The sequence below is a fragment of the Phalacrocorax aristotelis genome, chromosome 18 (assembly GCF_949628215.1).
Source record: "Phalacrocorax aristotelis chromosome 18, bGulAri2.1, whole genome shotgun sequence".
Classification (NCBI taxonomy): Eukaryota; Metazoa; Chordata; class Aves; order Suliformes; family Phalacrocoracidae; genus Phalacrocorax; species Phalacrocorax aristotelis.
In genome coordinates this window covers 8,257,752-8,278,046 of record NC_134293.1, presented here as the reverse complement: position 1 = coordinate 8,278,046, position 20,295 = coordinate 8,257,752, and the positions used below count along the sequence as shown (strand labels likewise).

General features: G+C 41.4%; 1 protein-coding gene across 19 annotated transcripts in view; it reads left to right on the top strand.

The window, feature by feature from the left end:
* The window catches only part of CUX1 (cut like homeobox 1), a 283,415-nt gene that overhangs the window by 110,753 nt on the left and 152,367 nt on the right, over positions 1-20,295 (top strand). For all 19 annotated transcript variants that reach the window (XM_075113244.1, XM_075113243.1, XM_075113236.1 and 16 more), the window contains exons 3-4: positions 1,896-1,943; positions 15,966-16,044. In XM_075113244.1, coding sequence (XP_074969345.1) covers positions 1,896-1,943; positions 15,966-16,044 — 127 coding nt within the window. The remainder of the gene's footprint in view (positions 1-1,895; positions 1,944-15,965; positions 16,045-20,295) is intronic.

The following is a 20,295-nucleotide window of genomic DNA, read 5'->3' as shown; positions in this document are numbered from 1 at the left end:
ATTGATAGGGATTAGCTGTATGTTAGTGCAATAACCATGCGAGAAGTGAAATTTGGCTGATCATTTGTCTTTGATAGCTTCATTTGCATTTGCCCCCCTAAGCCATTTCTCAAGGAGTGGGAGAACTCCTGATACTCCAACTCTCTGCATGACTTGTCATTTAAATGACAAAAATAACTTCCCTCAAAAGCCTACTTTTCCTTCAGGAAAATCAGATTAAATCCAGGGCTGAGGGTGTTTTGGTGAATGGTTTATGTCCAATATGTTGCATGACTCTAGATGTAAAAGTAAATGCACTGGAAAAGAGAATTCCCTGACTTTTTAAGGTCACCTTCTTTTCTGAAAGGCCCATGGCTTCAGTGGACCCTTTTTCTATAGAGAAAATACTTCAGAAACCTCTTCATGAGCTCTTGCATGAGGTTCAGGGTAGCTAAGGGACTGTGGCCTGTGTGAAGCTAGGAAGATTTCATGGTTTCTTAAGCAGTTTGTGCCTGTCCCAGTTGTGAGCAGTATTCTCAGAGCATCGTAGGACTCTTAGTTGGAGGGGATGTCCAGAGGCTAACTAGGTCTCACGTAGCCCTAAAAATGGGTCTTTAGCACCCACACTAGGTCTGGCCAGTTGTGCCTTGGAAATCTCCAAGGATGGCAAATCCACCTTTCTCGTGGGTAATCCGCATCAGTGCTGCAGTGCTAAACGATGCAGCATCATGTTATTGTTTTATACCTCTTACAGATTTATTTCTAGCTGTAAGTGTACTATGAAGTCACTGCTTGTGCCTTGTCAGTGCAATACCACAGCAAAAATAGGAGTCCAGCTTCATGGCTGTGCATGAATAATACAGTGTCCTCTGCAAAGTTAGAGGATTTTACTCTTTAGGCATGCACATAATGAGAATTCTGAGAATTAGGACCCGAGGGAATGGCAGGAAGATGTGCCAGGGGAGGGATAGGTTGGGTATTAGGAAAAGGTTCTTCCCCCAGGGGGTGGTGGAGCCCTGGAACAGCTCCCCAGGGAGGCATCACGGCACCAAGCCTGACAACGTTCAAGAGGCACTTGGACAAGGCCCTCAGAGACAGGGTGTGAATTTGGGGTTGTCCTGTGCAGGGACAGGAGTTGGACTCGATGGTCCTTGTGGGTCCCTTCCAGCTCAGGGCATTCTGTGATTCTAATTTGTAAGTGAATTAGATCCAAACCAGCTTAAAAGTGGAGCCACTGAGAATTTTATACAGGATAGATATACCTTTGTTTTCCTAAATTATCTTGGTTGCTAAGTAAAAATATGCTATAAACTTTCAGAGTGATTCTGTGGGCAGTATTGTAATGAATTTTGTAGCGCTAAGTATGTTGTAATTTGGAAGAAGAAATGTTGAGTTGTACAGAAACCAGTGAATAATACTGTCTTCTTCAGTGTGGCTCAAGTCAGAGCGCTCTTGAGAAAATAATAGATAAAATAGACCTTTTACAAAATGGTGACACTCTTAGTTGAAATGATGGTCCGAAGTCATCTTCCTTTAAGCCTAGCTTCCATTTGTGGAAATTTCTTTGGCGTAAGTTCAGAGGAGTAGCTGCTGTTTAGGTAGATAGAGGCATTTACTTCTAATCGCATTAGTGTTTCAGCTGAATTACAAGATTGAAGGCGTTCAGTGCTCACCCAACATCGCTACAGTTTTGTTAATTAATACAGTTTGCAACAGATACAGGTACATGTCAAACTGGAAATGCAGACCTGTTCAAAATGATTTCTAGGTATACTTTTATTTTAAATCAAAGCTACCATAAAATGTGATCAGAATTTAAGTAGTATTTCAGAACTGAAAACAACGTTAGGCAAAAACTTGACAATGACTTGTCCTTTCCAATTTTTCTGATGAAATATCTCGCTTCTCTCTTCTAGGACCTGCGCAAACAGGTAGCTCCATTACTGAAGAGTTTCCAGGGAGAGGTAAGAGCTTATGCTTCTCGTGGTGCTTTCGATATTGCTTCACATGAATCTGATGTGCTGGCAGTCTTTCAGCGTGACCCGGGTGGGTACAGAGCCCTTGCACAGGGGGCGTTGCAGTGGTTCAGCCCTTCTGCATTTTGCTGTGTGCGGGATATGTGTGTGGTACGCTGGATTTGTGCTGGACAGGCTAAACTGGTCCAATCACTTTGCATTCAGCATACCTGAGCATAAGCTTTACCGTTGCAGTGACTCAGGTGGCACATGCTAACTCGCTATGCCTCGGTGACTTGGTGGTTTGAACGCTTAATGAACACAATGTAATATATGTATACAAAAATATGAAGATACTACAAACGGTTCTCACTGTAAACCTTTTCAGCTGTAAAACATCGTGTTCTAGAGGGCTTGATGGAAAACCTTAAGTTGGCAGGTGTTTGTTGGAAAACCAACGGAAAGCGTTAACAGCTCTGGTGCTGGCTCTTACTTTGATTTCTCTTCACACCACTCCACTAAGAAACACATGATTAGAGCGATCCCAAGTTTAAAAGCCAACTGTTGTTATTTTGAAGAATTTCTATAGCAAAAGGCAGCTGGGCCAATTACGGAATTTTACATTTTAGCTGTGGACGCACTGAAGCGCTCACTTCACGTGAGTGCTTAGGCCAGATGGGAGCTGTTGTACTGCCTCTAGGAAAACACCATGTATGAAGTTTGCAAATTATATTTCTCCTTTCAAAGATCAGTGCCTGCGTGGGGTGGTAGATTTAGGTTTTAGCTCACACTCTGTTACATGTTGTAGAGCTCTGCTCTTAAAGATAGCTGTGTTAAAGCAACAACACTTTTTACTTTCTCGTCTGTAAGTTGTTGGCTGATTTTTATACTGTTGCAGTTCCCATCAGAGCACAGAGAAATTCAGGAAGGTGTTTTCAGAAGTCTCCACAGGGAACGAGGTGCACAACTCCTGTTATTTGTAATGAGGGTTGCATTTCTGATTACTTGTACGTCCCGTTAAATACAGATCCCAAATAGGCAATAATTCCTCATGTTAAAAGCAGTATGATGTTGTTTATTTTACAACTCAATTTCCCAAGTATTGCTAGAAATAAATAAATAAACAGGACAACTTTGTCCTTGATATAACTAATAGTAATTTGTGAGAACAAAGAATGACTTGTGTGAGTCTGTTTGCCAATGGAAATTTACACTTTAAAATTGCTCCGAGTGGATTGCAGTGCTCTTAAAACCTTTTCACTTTAGTTTCAAACTTACAACACACTGACTGAAAAGTGTATGTGTGCTTTCAGCACTGTTCTATAACGAAGGCAATGTCTGAGGATCAAGTAAGAATCATAAATCCAAATTTGGCTACAGTGAAGGTAGATTCTCTCGTTAGCTCTTGCCTGTTGGAGACAGCTCACCGTTACCTTGGTATGGCTCACACACGCTCTTCTTCTGGAGTTTTGCTTCACTAACGTAAAAGTGAAGTTTATGTTGGTGTAAATTCACCTCACAAATTACAAGAGTAAAATGTGATGGTAGAAATCCCCTCTTAGGTAAATGAAGCACAATTACAAGAGTGTGCTGCTGAATTTCTTAGCTGGTGATTCCAGTCTTCCTAATCTAGACAGGGTTTTAGGAACCTAAAAAACCCTGAACTAATCACGACTGACTACAGAAGTGTAGAACATTAAACTGTGAATTGTGGTATTGGATTATAGCTGTAATTACTGTATCTTGTTTTGGAGACAGACCAAAATACCAAGAATATTAGCCTGTTCTGTTGAGTTGTATTTTATGGTTCAATATATAGATTTGGTTTCTGTTTATTGTTAAGTCTGACTTTATGAAAGATCATGAAATGAGTGCTCCAGGTAGCTCAAGAACAAACTGTGGTAAGCGTATAGGCTTTTCTGCATTTCAAATCCACTGGAGGTGCCATGTCTTACTCTCCCCCGAGACGGCTCAGCAAGCAGTATATCTGGGGGCAGGACACCCACCCCTGAGCTCCACAAGATTGCCTTGCACTAGCATGAGTGTTACCTGTTAGGTGATAGCTAACGTCCTGGGAGGTGGTGGCAGAAGGGCCTTTTGGTCACACAGTACCAGCGCTTTGGGACACAAGCAAGGAGGAATAGGGAGTGATCTGCTCATAAGAGGTTCCCTGCTTCTACTACAAGGACTTGTTATCAGCCCCAGACTAGGGTAGTTTTTAAAAAATCAACAACAGGAGTAAGTAAATAAAAGAGAGGTAAGCAGAGAAGTAGTGAAAAACAGATGTTTCTAGATTGTCTTCTGCTGGGGGGAGAGAGGGTCCTAGAGCAGCAGGTAGGGAATGCTGTAGGAGTGCTCTGGTTCACACCTCTGGACACTGTGGTTGGTACTACTGAACTTCGGAGCACCACCGCCTTCTCATTGCTTTCTCATGTGGAAGCTAGGACACAAGATTCTTGCCTGATGCAGCTTCTCTGGTTACTGTCTCCACCACATTTTTGCCTCTGACTTCTATCTCCACCCCTACTTCTATTGCCCCATCCTTTTCTTGATCCCTAATGACAGCACTAAGTCGGTGCTTTTTGCATGTCCACGTAATATTAAATTATGAATCTGCCTCAGCAGGGAGGCAGGCTTTTGCAAATCCCGTGTGGGATGACTGTGCTTCACAGGGCTCTGGGTACTAGGGAGGGTCAGAAGATCAGAAAGGACAGACAGCTCCCTAACTGAAGGTATTTGAGTACCTTTACATGGATATTGCTGTGTCCCTGCCTACCTCAGAACTGGCTCCCCGTGTCCTATCTTGCCTCAGCACTTTTGCTAGTGTGATCCCACAGTGAGCACAAAGTTTTCTTTTTTCCCCTTTTTGCTGGCTTAGTTTTCTGCCAGGTTGGTTCACTGGAGCAGCTCACGGCAGGCGCCTGCTGGGCAGGGGAGAGGCCAGGAGAGCAAAGCCAAGGGCAGGAAGAGTACAAATGTGCCAGCTTAGGTTGACTTAAACTGTCCTTGAACTGTACCCTCGGTGAGCCTGACGTGACTTGGAGAGAGGTTAACTTAAGCTCACGTATTTAAATATCCTCCCGAGCATGTTTTATGGGACATCTGCTTGTAAACCTGTGGCTAGCTGACGTTTTTTAAATAAATCCACAGGTCACTTTAGCCAATTTTATTTTTCTGTTTCAGCATGGATATTGATACTCCCCTCCCCCCCATATTTTCCCTTTTTATAATATGAATTTATAAATAAAACCGCTGGATCCAGAACATTCTGTATTCCATAGATATTTATCTTGTTCATTCAGATGAAAACTGTTCCAGTTATCAAATATGCAGTTTCCATTAGTAGCCGGAAATAACTTTTTTTGCATAGGTCTTGGTGCTTTAAGTAACTTGGGTTTTTTTATGACAGTTAAGGTAAAAGCATTATGACATGGAATTTAGCATCCTACAAATTTTAAAATGCATTCCTAGTTCAATGTGGGGCCCTATTAATTCGTCACTGGAGTATAATTTTGTTATAGTACTTTTTCCTTATTTAGGATTTTAATGGAAAATTGAATGCAGGTTTCGGTGGGTTTGGTTTGTGTTTTTTTTTAATTATCAGAACGTTGTGTCTGATTCAAAGCTGATGGTACTGTTCTTTTGATTTTTGTGGGTAACTTCTCTAGCTTTCCAGGAGGATTTAAGGTCTGGATGGTGCAAACAGGCTATTGTGAGCAAGACAGTCAGAAGTCATTAATTTAAGAGGTGTAAAATTCCTGTCGTTTCTATCTTAAATCTCTCTCTTCCCCCTTCCCCCCCACCTTCCCATTAACCTGAGGATGCAACTTATTAATGGTTGGTTTACCATATGCTGGGCTAAGCACAGGACAGAATCAGAAAAGGCTAGAGAGCTTTATCATTCAATCATAAAATGATTATATATCATTTTCAAGTTGGCAAAGCATTCCTTCAAGCAGCCATCTAAATAATCTGTGTTCCAAGTAGGTCATTGTGCTTTACCATGTTTACATCAGTGGATGTATATTTGTACATGAAATATTAAAAAAAAAAAAAAAAAAAAAGTAACGTTCTCGAGCTGTGTTAATTTACAGAACTAAAGTTGTGGTATGGAAATCTTAATGTTGGAATCCGTATTTGTGAAGTCATCAAATAGATATTTTAAGGCTGGGAAAGGATTTCCTGAGGTCATTAGCATTCTTTTCATGTGGCATAAGAGTACTGTCCAACAGTAATGCAGTAATCCCTCATTTGGAGAACCCTTTAAGGCACATACTCCAAAACAACACACTGGACTTTATTTCTGTGAAAACCATTTCTCATATTCTTCTCACAAAGTAAGTACTTTTAAGGATATTGTTATTCTGATGAGACTACTCTGGCTCCCCACTTAGCTGAATTGCTCTTTAAACTATTAATTCGGTCAGTGGAGTAATTTAATAATCTTCAATATACAGACAACAGAAGCTGAAAATCAGTTTGGTGTGCTGGAACTACTAATCATGCCTTTGAAGGAGTACTCTAACTTCAGACCTACTTTTCTTCTGCATTTTGAAGGAGTATTCCTGAGCTGATATTCTTTTTTTTTTTACCCCCTTTAATTTCCTTATGTTAAATTTACAAACCTAATTAATACAATTTCTTTCCTGTAGGTTCACTCCATGATGGCTCAATTAGAGTAGCAGTAGAACTGTGGTTCAATATTCAGGCCAGCTTCATAATTGAAAACACATTTTCGTCTCAAAAGCTGCAGCTGGTTTGGTTCTGCTCATGCAGAAAAGGATATAACCTTGCATAACATAGGAAATGAACGGTTGAGAGAGAAGCCAAATTCAATTTCAGTCAGATATTTTGAGGATAAGTCCATGATCTATGGAAGCAAGGGAATGAAAAGTGTGTGTATGTGGAAAGCAGCATATTCAGCACTCTATTAATCACGGCTAGCCTGGGTGCTGTTGTGTGCTGTTGCGTTAGCACTGATTCTAGTACAGAGGCTGGAGAGCAGCCAAGCACTCCAGAAGTTAACCTCTTAAAGACCCTGAGCTGCCTTCTGTTGAATAAATGTAATTTTGTGGTCAGAAATAAATGCTTGTGATGTAGCAGGAGCTTTGAAAACAACAGCGTGGCAAAGCTATTACAAATTGCTCTGTGTTGGGGAAGTCAACAGCATACATCAAAATTCAGAGCTCGCGTCGTGCTGATTTAGGCCCAGAGCTTTCCTGCTTTTCAGTGAAAGTCCCGTTAAACCACTCCATGTAACAAAATGGAGAAAACGTAATATTTTTGGAGGGTAATTGTTTTCTTTTAACGTCCACTCCACAGGGCGTGGGTGGTGGGTAATTTCCTTTGTATAACAGGAGCACGGGGACAGTTTTGTGCTTCGTCTCCATTCTGTTCCCTGATGCTAGCAGGGAAGGGCGCACAGCGTGCTTTTGGGGTAACAGCGGCACAGCAGCGTTTCATTTCTTTGTTTACACAAGTGTGTAAATGATTATTTATTTATTTTTGGCTGCCTTGATTGCAGTTTAAACAACATCTTTCCTGAGGAAGGTGATTTAAATATACTTCAGCATCTCAAAAGCAGATGCGCCTTCCCTGATGAGCATGTAGGATGTCTGCTGCTGCCACTGGGCTGTGGGGTCCTGGGTCAAAAACATCCCTAAGAGAAGAGAGACAACTCCAGACTGATGGACAGAACTGTAGAAACTCTCAAATACAGTCAGAGCTGCTCCTGTGCGTACCTCTTTCTCCTTCCCATACTGATACATTCCTGGGACAAACCTCAGCTCTTGGGATAACAGGCAAAGTCCCAAACCTAATGTCCACAAGCAATAGGCACCATGCCCCTTTCTGAAGCTCCTGCAGGTTCACTCCATCCCATACAGTGTGCAGGCAAGTCGTACTGAGACAGCAGTTACTACTAGGGTAACTTTAGGGAGGATCAGCCCAAATCCTCTTATTTTTATGTAATTGACAAAGTGCTGAAATTTCTGTTGGCAGCTGGTGGGCTGTCTATATTAAGGCCCGCTATGCCGCTGCCACGCGTTTGCTAAATGCTAACAGTGGTGGGAAACTATTTATGCAAAATTCAGACAGGCAGCACTGTTTCAGTTCACAGTGTCAGGAGTATCTTCTCATCATTTTAAAAAAAGAGAGCTTGAAGTGTGCTGGAAGAAATGGGGATGGGAGGGCTGTGCTGGGTGCAGTGTTCTACCAAGCGTCGTTATAATCCAGTCCCTGTTTCTCCAAATACAGAATTATTCCTGTATTTATTACAATATTACTATGAGGCTCTATACCAGCCAGTGTCTGGTCTTGCGTTGCTGTAACAGAGAAGCAAGAGGATAAGCTCAGTATAAAATATTAGCAAAAGGTTATGTTTTGGTATTTATGTGCAGGTGGATTTTGCACAAAGGCAGTTAATGAGCTCATTCTTGCAAGGATTCCTCTGCCCTAATTTTTTAAATACTTAAACAAAAGTTTGGATCATCCATAAGGCAGAAAAGCAATTGTGGGTTCTAGCTCACTGATCACGGAGGCAGGAGGAGAGGCTGGACAGGTGAAAGCACCCCCTCACTTTACTGCGTAGCTCCTTCTCCTGCTGGGAAGCTGGGGGTGATGTCAAATAGCACAGGCTGCTGTGACCTGGCAGGAGCACCACTTTCTCTCCTTCCTCCCCTGCCCCAGTTTCCCACACCAAGCGTGGCTGGGCTGGCCCCGGCAGGAGATGTTCTCCGTCCCACCTTGTGCTCTTGCGGAACCCTGAGGATCAAAAGTGGCAAGCTCTGCCATCTCCCTGGTTAGTGGCGTAGTGAATAATTGGCTGATCTATTCCCTAGAAAGATGTTCTTTCAATTTTTGGGGAAGTACACGTCCCCTTTTTGGAGGTCATCTGTTTCTTACTTCCTGCCATGTGTTTTACCTTTTTTTGCATTAAAAATTTTCACAACTGGCCTGTGCAGACTGAGGAGAGGGGCCAGGATGCAAAGTATAGAATTACAAGGGTAAGTAATTATTTATGTGCATGAGGTGCCCCAGCCAAATTGGGGCACCCAAATGTGGGTTCACACAGAGTTCTTATACCCATCAAATGTTCGGGTACAACACGATTTGACCGATCACTAGCACCCACACTACTGATCAGAGAAAACTTTGCAAAATCAACCCTATTTCTGCAGTATTCTGCCACTTGTCAATCGATCCAGATGTCTCTGGAGTCAGTCTTGCTAGGGTCACTTATCTACGACACCAGAAAACACTGGGAGGCGTTAAGTAATGTTAGGAGGGCTGGGATGCCAGCATTATCTTGGTTGTCCAGGGGTATCCTCTGACCTTCATGGACAGCTCTAAGTTTCCAAAAAGCAAAATCCTTATTTCCAAGGCTAGGCAGTCCTTTAGTTTGCTTTACTTAAGCATGAACAATACCAAAGTCTCCAGTAAAATTCTACTACCTCATTATGTTACACTATATATTATGAACTTATATATATATATATAAACCAAAGTTAATACACTTTTATACTATAAAGACTGATTGGTAGACTATTTAAGGAAGGGAATTTTCATAACATTTGGCACTTTGACCCTCCTTTTGCCATCCATTTTTTGTCACCCTGGTTTCATGCCATACCCAATCCGTGCCAGTGCAGGACTGATGCTGGTAAGTGTCCTTGCCCCAGCCCTGAGTGCCCACCTCCTCCCTCGTGCTGAGTCTAGCAAATGCACAGGATGAGTCAGTTCAGTTTGCCGGCATGATGGAAAATAAATTCTTTCTCTCCTTCATTGCTTAGTTTTTCATCGAGTCAGCGAGCTGAATCATGCTACAACAGTGCGATTGCTAGAACTGATGCAAGAGGAGCAGGAGCCTGTGGCCTGAGGCAGGAGGAGAGAGCAGGGCTGCTCCGTTTGGTGCCTGCCTGACGGATGGATTAGGAGTCGAGTGAGAGCAGGAACTGAGAAAGGCTGCTCAGAAATGCAGAGGAGTGAGGAGGGAGACGCATGGGTTATCAAAGGATCCAGGAGAGGTTCAGCAGTGATAGCAGACCGACTGCCGCAGCGATCTGAAGGCAGGGTGGCAAACAGTAAAAGCTATTTGAACAAAGCTGTCATTCTGCTGTCAATATCTTGAGGCACATGTTGGGCTGGCTGTTTTGCTGGGAAGGAAGATCAAGGGTTGGAAAAGCAACAAGAAGCTGTCCTGTGAGAATGAGGGAGCTGAGCTTTCCTCAGGGGATGGCAGCGTTGTTTGTCTGGGAAAATCAGGATTTATCTGGGCATGAAAGGAAGAGAAGGTTTCGAGGGTTCAAGGTTGCAGCTGTTTCACAGTGGAGGGAAGCAGAACTGAAAAGCTGAAGGATTTGAGTTCTTCGTAAAGCTCTCTTAACTTGAGGTTAAACCAACAAGCTGGTGAGGCAGGCATGCTCTTCCCAGGCTCTTTCCTGGTAGTGTACCTATGCACTGCACCCAGGCAGCTTTGTGAAACAGATTGGTATTGTATCCACTGTGAAGTCCTTATTTTTGTTAAAGAATTCATAGCACAGCCAAAATGTACGCCATATGCTTTAAGCAGCTGCACAGGAATAATTTCTTTTTAATTTTGCTTCTAAAATCTTTTAATTGCAGCAAAGATAAAAATAGTATCTTTACTTCTGTCAGCTGCAGAATAAAGTATCTGGGATGATAAACTATATCTTTTTATTAATTTGTAAAATTATAATGTAATATTTTTATTAATACAGATATCTGTTGGTATTAAGAAAGTGAAATCAAGCCAACTGCACGCACACCCTGTGTGCTTCCAAATCCACAGGCACAGAGTATGTCGTAGGGCTGTTGCAGTGCACCACCTTAGCAACTGATGTACTGTTTTGTATGAAAGAGGAGCCGAACTCTATTGTAATGGCTTCAAGGAAAGGCCGATGCCATCGCGTAGGATTAATAATGCTTGCTATAACAGCCATTTGATTCCAAGGCAGAATATAGCATGGCTTAAAATAATGGTGTGTTAATGAGTTGCTATCATGCTTTTCCCTTTGTTTAATATGTTTCTTACAAGTCTTAATGGCTTTTTGGTAGCTCAAAGTAATTGAAGACAAATGGAAAAACTTTGTGATGCAAAACAATACAACAAAAGATGTGTAAAGGAGCTGTGCGTATGAAGGGGGATGGGTGTCTCGTTACGGCATCTATTAAAAATCAGAACAGAAAAATAACTTCTGTGTTACTCGATCAGTTCCAGATTGGGTGCAGGACAGTAAAATACTTACCTTTTGTGTTAAGATGGCTAATGAGAGTGAGAATAGGAACTCAAGAACAGTGAGGATGAGTAGAAGAGTTAAGACTACAAAATTCATGTTTAGCATAGTCGTGTTAGAGACACTTGATATGCAGTTAATTGTACTGCAAGTAAATCACCAATACTTCGGTAATGCCGTACAGACACAGAAAGCAGTGTCATACCTTCACCAAGGCGTTGTCTTCGGGATGCCGAGTTGTCTAACAACAAAAGAGAAGCACAGCAGTGCTGAGTGATCCCAGTCGACCTGTCAGGAGCAACACATCGTGGCCATGTGCCCGTCTCGTGCTCTGCAAATGTGTTAATGTGCTGATATCTATAAGTTCAGAGAATTTAAGTGTTGATGCAGATACGCCAGCATCTGGCAGTCCCAGCTTTCTTGCAGTGAGCTTTATCTTCCTGATTCATCTTTAAATTCAGAAGTACAATTGTGCAGCCTTCTATCTGACTGCAGTGGATGAGACAAGACCACATGCAGTACAGCACGGAAGAGCATCCCACTTCTGCAAACCTGAATACAGAATCCAGGTGATTTGTGGGGCAGTAGACATCAGACTTTAATTAACGAAGAAATTTCTTAGTGCATAAAGAGTGACAGACTCCAAAATAAAGCCACAGACTTTACTTCTATGTGTTTGAACTTGACTGGACCTAGCTGAAGAGGAAAGAGGCAGTGTTCAGACAAAACTACATTCAGCATCTTCCCTGACGCAGGTGGCCGGATTTATGGTGCTTAGCTAAATGTGGAGATAAAACCACCGATTTCATTGACAATCTTCTGATTTTAGCCAGGTGTAGTAGATATTAGACTGTGACCAAGCATTCCTAAGATAGGCTGGCTGTGCTACAGGAGTAGCACACCAGCAGTATCGGGCAACCAGCTGTCGTTCTGGGAAGGGAGAATAGGAGCAGCCCAAGACAGTCTTCCTAGAGAAGCTGGAGATAGATGATTATGGAAGGGAGGGGTGTCATTCAGCCTCCGGGATGAACTTGGTACCCTGAGCAACAACTCATGAAAGCACCTGACCTGGAAAAATAAGGTGGGTAAAGGGAGGTCTGCTCTCAAACCGGCATCTTGCTGTGGCTCCCTCCATGTAGCTCCGGTGATATTTTAAAGGTGAAGAGTGTGCTAAGGAGGGAGGATTCCTAGTGTTTCATTTCTGTTATCTCAGTATAGCGCCAGTGGTATTATCAAGACAAATAGGATGCCAAAACTTAAAAGTGAACATATGTTTATGGGGGTGGTGGGGAATACAGAGGTCACTGTTGTTTCTTTCTAGTCAGAGAAGACATAATGGGGACTAGTTTAGATAAATTAAGATTTGGAGCTAAGCTCATGTCAAGACTATGCTAGTGTAATTATAAGTTGGCTTCTTTCATGGTCCTTGAAGTTTTTAGAGTCAAATAAAATGTTCAGCAAAAGTTTTATTATGTAGTTCAACTGTTCTAATGTGAGCTGATTGCAGCTCATCCTTGTTGGCTCCCGAACCAATTTTACCTTGATTTGAAAAATTTTCAGTGAACTTCCAAATACTTACTTCCATGTAATTTCAGTGCTCTGCTTCCTCTCTTTCTGGACTTCATTTATACTTTGCTATTTTCGATGTCTTTTTCATCCCATATTTCCTATTTCCTTACAGAGCTGGAAGCTGGCAGACTTATTTTTTTTAATTCCAGTTAAACTTGTCATGCTTTTTCTAAATTTTATTTTAAGATAAAAATAGCTGCAGTGCTCACTTTCAATAAAACTTTAAACCAGACAGATTGATTTTTTTAAAATTTTTTTTTTTAACAACTGGTGGGATCATTTGGAATTCTGGTTCTGCACTGGGGGAGGGGGGGTAAGTGTGAAAGTTCCTGTGATTTACTAACTGCTTCCATCAGAAAGTCTTTGATCTCCCTGGAAGATGTTGTTTCAATTCTGGTTTATATTTCAATCACTATATAACTGGTAAGGAGTGAACAAACCATACCTTTTGTAATACTTAGGGAGAATATAAGTACAAATGCCCGTTATTAAAACAGGAAAAAAAACTGTAATAGGAAAACAAATCCATCCTGTTATTTCACAGAAATGGAAGCATTTTTAATGCTTTGGTTTTCGTCAAAGGGGCAAATGAATTTTTCAAAATACAGTACAGAATTGGTTCTGTAATGCTAATTGTATTTAATAATAGTAATTTAAATTTGGCTGTACTCTGCTGAGCAGCAGAGAGAGAAAATTGTAGGTGGGAACGTTAAAGTCCAGAAGTCGAACATATGGTGCACTTTGGCCTTCAAAGTCTGTCTTTATGTACCCATGAAATATCTCAACTGCAAAAGTCTTTCTGATGGCTGCCCCCTCCTTTCTCGCCCGTTCGCAAACAGTGTTTGATACTCCCAAGCATTGATTTACACTACCCGGTGCCTCTCTGTCTTTGGCAGGTTGTTCCATATTCTAATTTCAAATATGCTTTGTGTGAAAACGTTCTAACCGAATTACTTATGTTCTCATTACCTAATGAGCATCAGTCCATCTGTGATTGCTTGAATTCAAATTAATAAATGGGTTATTCACAACCATCAATCCGTTGCTCTCCAGCACATCATATGCCCTGTGAGATTCCAGTGCCTTTCTGTAGCCTTTCTTGGTAAACTCTAAAAGACAAGTATGGCCAGCATTTCTTGCGAATTTGTATCTGCTCTCCACATTCTCAGTCATTTTGGCCTCTGCTGCTTGTTTATCAACTTTCCAATGCCTGCCTTTTTTTTTTTTTTTTTTTTAATTGATAAGAGAATGTTGCAAATAGGTCAGGTTTCAGTTACGCTACACCTCCACCATGCTGCTCCAGACTCTAATCCACATTCTGGGGGGAGGCAAGCAAAATGGGAATTCGGCTTGTTTCTCTAAATACAGTCTTCTCTTGTGGTACAACCACTTGCTTCTTTACAGGCACTCGCCGTACCTCAAGATTTCATTGCTGCTGCCAAACGCTGTCCAGATGCTTTCCGTGTCCTTATTTTCCCCCATGACCCCTCCCCTCGAGTATCTTCTTGGGCTATACATTGTATATTGTGCTTCTGTGTAATTTCTGTGATTGTCCTTGTCCTTTGGTTTTCTGGCCTTAATCCTCTCTGTAATGATCTCTACAAGTCACTTACCAGCCATAAGACTAATCTATACACGTCACATGCCGTTCCTGTGCACTTCGCGCCTGACTCCCTCCATTTTTTAATCATCTACGTTGTAGGATCCCCGCCCCCCCCCCCCCCCCCCCCCCAATTCCTTCCCTTCGCAAAGTCATTTTCATACAAAGTAAACAGAAGTGGCACCAAATCTGACCCTGCAGCACCCTCCTGCTTATCTCTCCTCCTCCCTGCGCCGCTTCCTTTCCCTGGCACCCTCTGCTTCCTGTGCCGGAGCGCTCTGCAAACCACTGCAGCTGGGCGGGTTCGTAGCACGCTTTCTAATTCTGCAAATCTCCCTCCCCTGTAATAAAATATGAGATACTTTCCTGAAATACAGATACAGTAAACTCTGTCTATTGTTTCTGCCTTATCTACCAAATCAATAATGTAGTGAAAGAATTGAAGGACGTTTTTCAGACAGGACCTTCCTTTTTTAGTACATGTTGATGTACACACCTTTCAGTGGTTTCATAATATTAACTGGTTTTCAAATACATAGAAGAATTTAAATCAGGCCTTTGTATCCGTAGTTCTTCAGATCCTTCCTTGCTTTTTATTAAAATATGGGAACGATAATCTCCATACTTCTAGTTTCCTGATGTCGGTGAACTGCTGCAGAACCGTGTCGGGCTTTCCTGTTTCCTTTCTGTCTCTTTCTGCTTCAGCATATTAATTCAATGGGCCTGGACTTGGGTTGGTTTTGTTGTTTTTGACAATATTTAGTAATTGTAAATCCTTTGTTTTCTAGTACATTGGGAAAGTATGTGTTACCAAAAAAAGCTGTTGTGGAATAAGTAATTTATTCTCAGAACCATAATGCTGCATTTCCTTCTAAAATGAAGTCTTAGATGAAAATACAGATTTAGAGGTAAATCACAGGTTGTATGAGGTAGTGGTTTCTCTCACCTGGGCAGACAGCTTCTTAGATTAGCATTGCATGTATTACAAAATACAAAGAGAAGCCAGTCAGAGGAGCATGGCTTGAGCTCGCAAGTGCAAGACAGTATAGACTCTATGGGTCTGTGCCTAAGATTTATTAGAAAACTTATTTGCATGTAGAAGATTCACAGTTGTTCAGTGTAAAGTATCACAGGGGACCCAACAAGTACATCTTTTCATCCTCTCAAAGGCTTAGTGGAAATCATGGAAAAACATATTTGCCACACTGAAGGCAGAGCGTGCATCAGAAGTGCACATGGTTCCCATTTGTTGTGTTAGATCTTAATAAGCGGTAAAGGAAAACAGTTGTTGAGGAGAGAACCTGCCTGGCAAACGCCATGCTTTGTATAAAGATTTAAAGTAAAGAATCACAACAGACAGTAGTGTTCATAAAAATATTGATGCTTGCTATTGTGCTGAAACAGGACTTTAAATTATATTCAGTACAAACGTACCAGAAATATTCTTACAAGGCTGCTTCTATAGGAGCTGCACACAGGAGACTCGAGTTCCCTTTTTGTGTATTAGCTAGTTTTATATGAAATATATTCATTTATTTTTATAGCTTGGAGTGTAAGATTTGTATTGAAATAAGTCTAAAAGCCTTCTTCTCTCATCACCCCTTTTAGATTGACGCATTGGGTAAAAGAAGCAAAGAAGCAGAGGCAGCCTTCTTGAATGTTTATAAGAGATTAATTGATGTTCCAGGTAAGCAAATTATTTCCTTATTCTGAAAAACTAATGGCTTATGTTTGTGTGAGTGCTACTGGGCATTTTTTTCTACCTTTGATAAGGTAAATATGAGCAATGGCTTTATTCTGAAACTGATATGCTCCAGCATTATTTCTAATGGAAAGAACTATAACTAAGGCACATTTCATGACTTCTCTTAAAAGCGTTCATTGCATTTACATTTTAATGTTTGTATGAATCATTATATTATCACAATATTCTGTGATTCTCAGTAATTTGTTTATTAGAGGGTTCAGACATTTTTAACAAAAAATACATCATGAAACTTCATCAAGAAGCAACAATATTTGTACTTTCAAAGGACAGAGAAAATTTTTCATACCTTCCAAAAAAACCCACAAAAAACCCAAACCAAAACAACCAAACGCTTACTGAACAGTAACTCACTACCACATTTCAATTCTGTTCAGTGTGTGATCATAAATTTTATTCAAAGGCCTTTATTGTATGTGTTTTTAGCTTAGGTTTGGCATCAGAAGTTTCCAGTTCATTTATTTTTACATCTTGGGAGTTGATTTTTTTTGTTTTTCCCAGTGCTAGATAAATTCTGTCTGAATAGGTTTTTCTTTTTGCAACTGTACCCAAAGTTGAGAGGGAGTTAGGAGTCCAGGTCTCCGCTTTCAAACCTTGGCCTGACTGAGCTTTTGGCATATGACTCTGTGTGTGTATGATTTTATACTTTTATAAAACGTTGACATTATATATAATCTTTAAAATACTTACCTCAAGAGAGGTTTTGAGGTATAATTAATACTTCCAAAGGCTTTTAAGGCTTCACTGCAAAGTGCACCTTAGCCTTTACTTCCTTTATCTTTTGAGGAGCACGTTTCATGCACACTTCAAATAAATTAATTTTATAATGTTTTGTTTACAGCTTAACAGGTTAAAAGGTCAGTGTTTTTCAGATGCTGAGTCAGAGCTAACATGTATTTTTTTCTGCTTTCACATTTATAGTCGAGTAGTGCCCAGTGGCCAGTTCCTGCTGTGCTAAGTGCAGCATACGTAGAGAGATGCAGGGGCTTGCAAGGCTCATCCTAGACCGCAGTTGCCTCAGAAATGTGTTTAGGTTCATCAGCTGTGGTCTCTGAGTTTTCATTTACTTGTTTCCTGCTCATAGCCTTACTAACGTTCCGTAGGTGAAGAGCTTCCCTTGCCCGTCTGCTCGTGCTGTGGGAAGAGGCGGATGACTCGGAGAGGCTCCTGCCCGTTGCTTACAGGGTGCAGGCAGTTTGTACTGGCACGAGCGGCGTAGGCATGGGACGGGCTCTCACAGCTCTGTTTTGTAAAGGCAACCCCTCCGTGAACACACACCCAACATACCTGCAGCCTGCAAGTCCACCATTCAGTGCTAAGGAGAGAAGCTGTAGCCCTTCCATCTCCATACTAACACAGCCCAGGGTACTTGTTCCCTGCCATAATTTGGGAGGCGAGTAGGTTTGATTTCTAATGGTCTGTTTTTTTTCACGACTGAGTAGTTGTGTCAAACAAGAGCTGTGTGGGATCCTTTGCGTGCTCTTATGCAGAGGCTTTTTTCTGAAGCCTGGCATTATCACAGGTGCTGGGATTTGAACAGCAGAGTCAGACTGAAGCTTTATGCAGAAGGTTGGACATATATCCCACCCACGCTGTAGGACGTAAATGGTGAGGGACTTCGTCAGTACTTCTTTGCAGGAAAAAGAATCTTCTCCTTTCCTTCATTTGTAAAAGGAAAATTTACACCCCTTGTTGAACACGCCACAATCTCTCTCTTGTCCAGCCTCCCCCTGCGCATGCCTTATGTCATGTGTTGGAGAAATGTTTCTTTGATATTCTTCCTACATGTAAAAATTTCGGCCTGGCTAAGTTGTGAGTCTGATGGAGTCTGCAGGATTAGAAATATCTACACATTTTAGCCCCGTGCTATATCTGCAGAGCCAAGAGGCACACGAGGAGTGTACTCATGTTGCTAAAAGCAAATTCCACGGTCTCGAGCACAAGTCCGGCCAGTCTCCTGTAGCTGTGTGCAGGCGTAACGAATACTCACCATTTACAACACATGCTGCAACGGAAAGGAAAACAGTCATTAGGAAGGTATGGCACTGGTATTCGTCACCTCCTGGTAGGGCTGAGTTAGGCATATGCAGTTAGGGGCTTGCTTCATTGTATTGGCGTTTTTTATTTCCTTCTCATCGTGTGTAGACTTGATGTTGGATATGTACCCATGGAGGGCTTTCTTTTATAAAAGACCATCAGTATTCATTTATCTCATGTGCTGTTTTGCCTCTGTGTGGCTTTACATATCTTTTGACCTGTCCATTTGGTATTTCAAATATTTAGGTATACTTTTAGCTCCAAAATCCTGCTATGTTTTCTTTTCGGTGTGAGAAGGGAGCTATGATGTTTTGAGAAAGGTATGACTGGAATGCTGCAGAGTGGTTCTTTAGCATTAAGCATCACTGTTACATGACAAGGGTGCAATTTTATCAGGCTTTCAATATCCTTTATAGGACCATATAATAATTGCAGCTGAAGTCTAATTCCCAGCAGCCAATTTTATGGTTCTTGAGGAAAGCATGTATTCCTCTCCTCAGTAATAATGTGCACATTTTATATAATTAAAAAGGGCTTCTATTTTAATTTTACTATAAAATGATCTGTATTGAAACTCCAGCTACATGCTTTATGGATTCAGCTAAGTTTAATGATTTTCTTCCCTGACTTACCAGAGTTTTCACTCAGGCTCACCAGTAAGGGATTTGTGGGAAGGGGTGGTATTTTACTTGTGAATTTTCCTATATGCAGCAGGGGGTTTCGCTTTAAATGATAAACCAGACCTCTTCATATCTCTCTTCAGCTTTATGATACTGTTAAAATAGCATTATCAGTGGTTTGTGCTGCAAAATTTATCCTTCCTGAAATAAAGTACATGTCAAGGAAAACATTTTGGTTTATGTACATTTATACAGCTGTAATTCTCACTCAGATCATTCTGTCTTGCTTGAGACTGAACATTTTTAATTAATGGAATTAATTTTCTCATTTAATTGCCTTATTTTCAGTATGCAGTAGAGAGCTAGAGAGAAGTGAATGCTGCCACATGAATTGCACTAATCAACAAGGTTGTCACAACTTACCTTTAAAAATAATGTGAATATATTTATTTTGAAGTAAAGGGAGGTTGGGGTTGTATTATGAGGAAGCTTTCTTCCATCTGTACAAGATTTCTTTCTCTCTAGTTTTACAAAATAAGCGTATTATGTTAACACCCTTGGCTTTTAGGGTCTTAATCTTGCAAACACTTCAAGTGAAATTGGAGCCCTGTTGTGTAAGTGCTTGGAGGAGCAGGGTTGCCTTGCGGTAACAGTATATTCATAACACTGTTTTTCTAAAGCTTTAAAAGAAAAACATTAAGAATTAAAAATACTAAAAATTAAATATTTTTCTTTTAAAAAGGAACGGTGTTCACTACTATTTTTTGAAACAAAAGTCACTGTAATTTTCAAGTAGAAGTTAAAACGTGGAGAGTTGAATGCCAGATGACAGTATCTGGATAAACTGGTTAAACAGAATTTCACTTTATGCTGTGTCTTTATTACTGTGCAGTTACTGCACAATGCCACAGTTGGATTTGCTCAGTTTTCAGTATTGCTCCTGCTAAGCACAGCTCCTGTATAGGCAAAGAAAGTATTCTGCCTTTAAACAGAAAATTTGCTGTCTTGATGTGCCAACAACTAAACCGAGTTTGGGTTCAGTGGCTGTTTTCCTACAAAAGCTTGATGGCGTATCTTCCGTAATACTGCTCAGAGCTTGCCACCGAAGGGGAGTACCTGAAAGCTCATCTCCTTCCCGCTTCTCCCTTTACTCCAAGGTAAAATTTGCATTCCCCGGGCTGTAGGTGCAGCAGTGCCAGCCCCAGCCGTGGCCAGGCACCCAGCGCGCCCCGCGCTCGCCGCCGCTGCTCCACACGGGCTGCGCCTGCCTCCCCCCCCCGCGCTCGCCGCTGCTGAAGCGCACTCCTGACCCTCTCTCGCTCCTGTGCTGCCTTTCCGCTCGAGGCACGGGATTGCCTCTCGGTTATGCCCTGTATATAATACATATGATATAATAGGAAAAAGTGTTGCGCTTTTTTAGCATATACATGTTTGAGTAGGGTAGATTAATGCAAAACATTTGCTCTCAGTTTGGTGGGGACTCTGCAGCCTTCTAGGATTGAGCCATAAATGGTAT